We start from the raw sequence: 7,081 nt of genomic DNA on the forward strand, positions 1-7,081 counted from the left end.
GTATTCACGTGCCTTGATCCCTGCCGAGTCGACGCACAACTGTTGATTGGTGTCAGTGCCGACAAAACTTTTTAGGAGCAATGCGCCCATGTGGCTCATGTGGCGCATACATCTTAGTTCCTACTCTTTTCCCTCACCCTATCCTAAGGGAGTGCATGAACGTAGACACGTTGTCCCTCTCCACCTCTGTTCCTTACTTCTTACTTGCTACCCATTCCCCTCAACCTATCCTAAGGGAGTCAGGCCCAGTTCTACGGGGGCGCATAAGGGTGCACTGCACCCTCAGTTGAGTTGTTATGCACCCTCCATTTGAAAAATGAAAAGTGAAAAAAAAAATGAAAAGTGAAAAAAATTACATATATAATAACAATAATAATAATAGTAGTAATAATAATAATAATAAGAAGAAGAATATAGTTGAAATAAAATAAATTGTAATTGTGGTTAAATAACATTGTCTGCTGCATTTATTCGGTCAATTTAAACGGTAACGTTATTATGTCGGGTGCGCGTGACCTGTGCTGCTGCGCGTTCATCATCTGCAAGGTGCTTACACAGCAGTCAATGATGGACATCAGAAAATGGTTAAAACAACCTGCCCTTATCGCCAGCAGTAACACTGCATACTGCAGGTAATAACAGTTCAGATGATGGGGACATTACGTTACCCGCGGCCACTGTCGTGGGCACTAACGACCGACTCGCCGGCTTTGCCCGCCTCGCCCACGGAGGCGAAGCAGCCGCAGCCGTCTTCGTTGCCCCAAACACCGCCACCCCTCGGCGGCCCGCAAGTGCCAGAGGACCTCGGCAAAACAGAGCCTGCCCAGTTATATTTAAACAAGTACCCAACTCGCCTGTACAGTGGGGTAAGGCGCTCATTTTGCAGCTCATGGTTTCAAAACAGAGATTGGCTGGAATATTCCTGTAAAAACGATGCCATCTTCTGCTATGCATGTATACATTTCGGTTCAAGTAAGTCAGATGCCTTCACCACAACTGGCTACAACAACTGGCGCCATGCTCTTGTACGTGATAAGGGACTGGGAAGGCATGAATCAAGCTAAGAGCACATAGATCCATAGATCTCTTCATTTTGCTCTCAAAGTGCACCAGATTGATGCTTTTAACTTCTAAAAAAAAAAATCCCCCTAGAGGAGGTGAGGACCCTCCTAGAGGAGGTGAGGACCCCACAGAGGGTGTTAGGTCCACTCCCCACTTATAAAAATAGCACTTTACCACTGCACCCTCTCTAATCTCAGATGCACCCTGAGTCATTTTGTTCTGGAACCGGGCCTGGAGTGCATGTACGTAGACACGTTGTGCCTCTCCACCTCTGTTCCTTACTTCTTACTTGCTACCCTTTCCCCTCAACCTGTCACGTAGACACGTTTAGCTGCGATAGGCTTACGGCCCGTCCATACGGGTCCACACACAGGCATGAAAAAAATCTTTCAAAGCTTCGCCCATTCACTTGAATGGGGTGACGTAGAAGATTTTTAGTCTTCGCCGAACTGCATTGTGGGGAGCGGAGCATGGCTTTGCAAGCATCGAGAGCATCAAAAGTTGAGCAATGTTCAACTTTTGATGCTCCCAATGCTTGCGAAGCCAGTGCAAGCGCTAGCCAATCAAACCGCGTGTACTGTATGCAGATACCGCTGCGGTCTTTTCCATATGTCATAAAATGGAGGATAAATTAATCATCACTGTAGGAAATGTCCCGGTCCTTTACGACTGCTCTCTGTTCACCTACCGGGACCTAAACCGGAGGAACCAGGCATGGAGGGAGGTTTGCAGAGACAGTTGGTGAAACTGGTAGGTTTTCACCTGTTTGGGGAGTTTATATCCAGTTTACTTCATTTTAACATTGAATGGACAGGCTTTGTATGCCGGGGGCGGGCGGGAGATTCCTGGGAGATTCCTGATTGGTTGTTGGTCGCCTTGGGCGCGTGAAATCGCCAAGCTTCAGACACGGCCAGCATCAAGATTTTTCAAGATTTTTTTCATGCCTGTGTGTGGACGGGCCGTAAGACTGTCGGGGGACACCTTACTTCTTCCTTCTGTCTGTCTGTACCTGTGTACTCCCATGTTCAGAATAACCCAACTTCCACCAAATGTCTTTTTTGGTGTTTATCTACGCCGGGATCCTGAGTCGTGGCTGATCCTGTTGCTGCGGTCCTGTGTCCTGGATCCTGAATCATGTGTCCTGGATCCTGCATCCTGAGTCCTGGATCCGGAGTCCTGGATCCTGAGTCCTAGATCCTTAGTCCTGAGTCCTAGATCCTGTGTCCTGGATCCTCTATCCTGAGTTCTGGATTTGAGTCCTGGACTTCGAGTCGTGGCTGAACCTGTCTCTGCGGTCCTGCCTGACTCTCATCATACTACTTCCCTGATGGCTCCCACAGGATTGTTGACATCCTCGTGGATTCATCTTCTTATTATAGACACATGCATTTCCAAATATTAGGACTACCTACGCTGTAAAATGTATTATCTCTTCGATTTACACACAGCATCTATTACACATCTGTCCATCCTGGGAGAGGGATCCCTCCTCTGTTGCTCTCCCTGAGGTTTCTCCCATTTTCCCCTTTAAACTGTGGGGTTTTCTCTGGAAGTTTTTCCTTGTAGGATGTGAGGGTCTAAGGACAGAGGGTGTCGTATTGTCATACTGATATTCTGTACAAACTGTGAAGTCCACTGAGACAAATGTAACATTTGTGATATTGGGCTATATAAATAAACATTGATTGATTGATTGATTGATTGATTGATTGATTGATTGATTGATTGACCTATCATGCAGAATCCACTTTTTATAAATTAATATGTGTCCCCTCTGTGTTAAGAGATTCTGAAAGTTTCCGTAAAATAGATTCTCTCTTTTTGTTTTGATCCATTTGTATAAAAACCTACTCCTGCTCACTTTTTACAATATAGGACTTTTAAGCAAAAAAATGTCCTTGTATCTGCAGTGCTTACTAATTATATTTATTAAGTGTATGTCTACTGATTATAAAGGCTAAACAAGGGGATTTGAATCAAAGCGGGCCAAGACTTACTTTTGACCTATAACTCTAAATAAATGCTGAGAGGGACGTTGTATAATTGTATGATGAAGCGATGAGTGGACTGCCTCTGCTTCATCAGACTGAACAGGCCTGAGATGACCGGTACCCCTCGGAGCCACTGTTAGACTTCATTACATTATAGCTGTTAATTATAAATCTCCATCCAACTGGGCTATGATGGCCTAAATGTGCCATTACGATTCTGACTTGGAAATGACTGTCCATTGTCAGACTGTGAAAATAGACTGCACCCACTTACCAGCTCTTAATAAATGAGCCTTTCTTCTCTTTATTGAATAAAACGACACTTATGACATGAGCTTTGCATTAAGGGGATCATGTTTATTGCCCAAGAATCCACCTGAGAATGAAATAGCACGGCACAGCTCATCCAAACCAAGCTTATTTGCATCTTTAAACATCTCTGTTGGCATAAGACATGACGTATATACAGCGAAACGTACAGTACATACATTTAATCCGGCATACTGCTGCCGTCATCTTGTCACAAAAATATGCACGTTATAGTGTCACAGTACCTTAAGGAGCAAGACCTTTATTCATTGTACTGCGTTTCCTATCCAGTTTATTCCCTTCATTTATCATGTGCGGAAAAAAAGACAAGTTTTAGATATAACTACTCTTCACACAAAACACAGATTTACAGAGCGCCATCACCAGTTTCCCCAGACTTTATGGCTAAAGTAGTGCACAAATTTCATCCTACACATAGACTTCTACCGTAGAAAGGACATCAAATGCCTCCCTAATCCAGATTATACAGTGTGGCAGCCATTTTACATAGTTACATTTTAATCTACGTGTTTACATCAACTCTACGACATTATGATCTTCAAGTACGTTCTCCAATTATAATCATGTTGCCTCGAAGAAATTATATGGTACATCAGTGCTGTAGCAGAGAAGCTAGTAAAAAATTATTTTACAATGATATCATTTAAAAATCTTTTTAAAAAAGTATTATCCACTGTAATGTCTTAAATCTACTCTTTGTTAATGCCACATTAGGAAATAAAAATAAACAGCAAACCAACAGAGCCACTTTTAAATAAATAACACTTTGCTGTCAAACAATTGTATTAGTATCATTAAGTACTCTTTCCCTGAACATTTCTACTAAAATAAGGACGCCGCTTATTGTTATAAGAGATGCCGACCACTTTATAGCTTCCCTTTAATTGTTTATATATGAATGTAGTGGTTAGATAATTTGCTATACACAACACAGCAGGAATACATGTTTATGTGAATGTCTTACAGGCCACATTATATTATTGTGGACCAATGCTGGTATTAATAGTACGAGTCTTTACTCTTTGGCAAGACTTACCTCTTAGGACACATTGACCTTGACTCTTCAAAAGGACAAAACAAAATCAAATCATCAAAAGGCTCTCTAAATGCACTAGAATGCAGATTAACAGGCTTCAAGATGGATGAAATAATCCATCAGGATCTTCAAGTATCATGGGTCTTTTGACAAAAGAAGCTCTACGTTTGGCATGTTGATATAAATATCTCTAGAACGTGCTTTCTTCTGCTCTAATGCTGTCTCTCCGCTTTTAGACTTTTTCGTAGCAGGTCAGTGCAAACAGCAACAATGAAAATGTCCTGGTTGCCGAGACAATTAAACCAATTCATTCAAACTTTCATTGGGAGTTGGAAGGATTTTGCTCTAAAATGTCTCGTCTGCCTGCCTATAAAACATACTTCCTGCCGATTGCAGAATCAAAACTTTAAGTCAAAGCTGAAATGGACAAATACATGGTGTCAAACCCCACCATTACCCGTTATCTTTCACTTCCTGTTACCCACTGCGGGGGGTCAGGAAGCAGCTTGGGGCAGTCTGAGTTGGGGTCAGGCCTTGGCCTCCAGCAGTTCGAGGAACAGTTTGTGCATGGGCACACGGCCGTCCTGTTTGATGCTGCAGAAGTGCTGGACAGCGCGAGCGGCCGTCTGACGGAGGAGAGGGAGGGTCATGATTAGCTTCCCGGCCCGCCGAGGGTCCTCCAGGCGGTGGGTGGCCTCGTAGTCCTGAAGGGCCCCATGAAGGACGTCCTGGAGTCTCTGAACTGCTTCCAAGTCCTCAATCTGAATGGAGTCTGTAAGGAAAAGAGGGAAGTCAGGAATTAAGGTATGTCAAGGATTTGAATTTTATCTCCTTTTTATTTTCAAAGTATAAACAAGCTTTTGGATTCTTAGGATTCATCCTCTCTGGACCATGAATGTCTTTACATAAGTTCATGACAATAAATCTAATAGTCCACAAAATGTGAAGGCCCAACCAACCTTCCATGGAAGGAAAATGCTATAATGGCTAAACATGGGCCTAATTTCTGTATTGACAAACTTAACCTAAGTAACCTTACCTGAGTTAGCGAGTGCGATAGCTTTGAGGACCACAAACTCCTCCTTCTCCAGCCCCATGGCTTTATACTTCTTCACCAGCTGCAGGATGGCGTTGTTGAGGTCGAGCAGCCCCGCGAGCTTCGACTGCTCCTCGTCCATGATGTAGTCCTCGGCGTACACCAGCTTGTCCTCCAAGGCCAGCGAGCGAAACACCACTCGAAGGATCAGAATCTCCATCCAGCCGCTCTGCAGCAGACTCATCTGGTCAGCCAGAGACAGGGAGGGGAAGCCTGGAGAGACAAGAGAAAGGGAGATTTTAAAAGGGACACTCCGCATAGGGACGCATATTATAAATAAAGGTCAGTTTACTAATAAAGTTATGTACCAATAACGTTTGTTGCTGGGCATGGGACTACACATATTAGGACCAAATCCTACTATTAAAAGGCATTTTCAATTACATAATCATTTACGGTCTAATGAAAATGTGGATAAGTTGCTTATGGTTATTGTAGAATATATTTTTGAAGATAACAGGGACTATAGGTCAGGATATTTTAGCCTCTGCTGCACAAATTCTTCTATCTCTCGCAAATCGCCCAATTTAATAATGGAAATGATTGGATCCCTGGTGTAATCCTTAAGAGATGTTGGCTAAACTATTTCTTGTGCTGTATCCAAATTCCCTCAACCTACTGCATCTACCTCAACTATTGACTGTTTGCAGCTTAAATAATAGATTGTATTCGGTAAAATAATATGAATGATCATACCGACTGCTGCATTAGAAGACCACATTGCAAAGGGCATAACAAAGGACAGAGGGAGTGAATAGGGGGTACATTTAATTACACTCTGTGGGACATGCCCAACTTGATTGGCAATTACACCCCACAGGAGCATGATTAAACCTGCTCACGTCCCCCGCTTAAACCTGCATACACACACTCACATGCACGTTTACTGTAATTAAACAGATGATTTTACAGAGCAGGGGGAGGAGGGGGGGGGCGTTTGTGTTTTTGACACCATCGGTGATTGTTATCAGGATCCACTGCTCTTTACAATCACCACGGGGACGTGAGTGGCGCCCGTTTCCCCACTATCGCTCCCTGATTGATTGGAAACGCTGTCTGTGCACAATTTCATTGGTCGATAGGGATCAGTATTCTGGCACCGGACCATCGATCAGGGACGGAGACCTGTGTGAGTGTGTGTGTGTGTGTGTGTGTGTGTGTTGGGGCTTGTGTGATGAAATCTTAGACAATATATTGATATATTTTAATGACAAATACAAGTTTAACCTTCAGTAAAAAGAAAAGAGCGTGTTTTAAAGGGACGAGGCAAAGGGCATTGAGTCCAATAAGGAGATGACATTTGTGGATATTTCTCTAGCCAATGTTGGTTATATCATTACAACAGAAACACACTCCCAGCCACACCGCAGTCGTCTTTCACGCACACGTTTGACAGCCAATTTGAAGCACGGACTCAAAAAGGCCAAAAGCAAAGAGGGCAGTTGGTCTTTAGCCAGCTCATATGCCAGTCTGGCCCTCAGACTTCAGAGCACATCACCGTCAATATCGCTGATAAGAGCGGACACAGAGGAGGAGGAGCAGCCAGGACAGTAGCCCCATCACACT

At 43.6% G+C, this 7,081-nt stretch overlaps 1 protein-coding gene across 5 annotated transcripts in view; it reads right to left on the reverse strand.

Annotated features, from left to right (window-relative positions):
- Positions 1–3,404: 3,404 nt before the first annotated feature.
- Positions 3,405–7,081, reverse strand: part of LOC307016706 (estrogen-related receptor gamma-like) — a 39,395-nt gene continuing 35,718 nt past the window's right edge. For all 5 annotated transcript variants that reach the window (XM_079645954.1, XM_079645953.1, XM_079645952.1 and 2 more), the window contains 2 exons: positions 5,459–5,728; positions 3,405–5,191 (listed from right to left, as the gene is read on the reverse strand). In XM_079645954.1, the coding sequence (XP_079502080.1) occupies positions 4,947–5,191; positions 5,459–5,728 (515 nt within the window). In that variant the 3' untranslated portion in view covers positions 3,405–4,946. The remainder of the gene's footprint in view (positions 5,192–5,458; positions 5,729–7,081) is intronic.

The sequence above is a fragment of the Notothenia rossii genome, assembly GCF_949606895.1.
Source record: "Notothenia rossii genome assembly, chromosome: 8".
Lineage (NCBI taxonomy): Eukaryota > Metazoa > Chordata > Actinopteri > Perciformes > Nototheniidae > Notothenia > Notothenia rossii.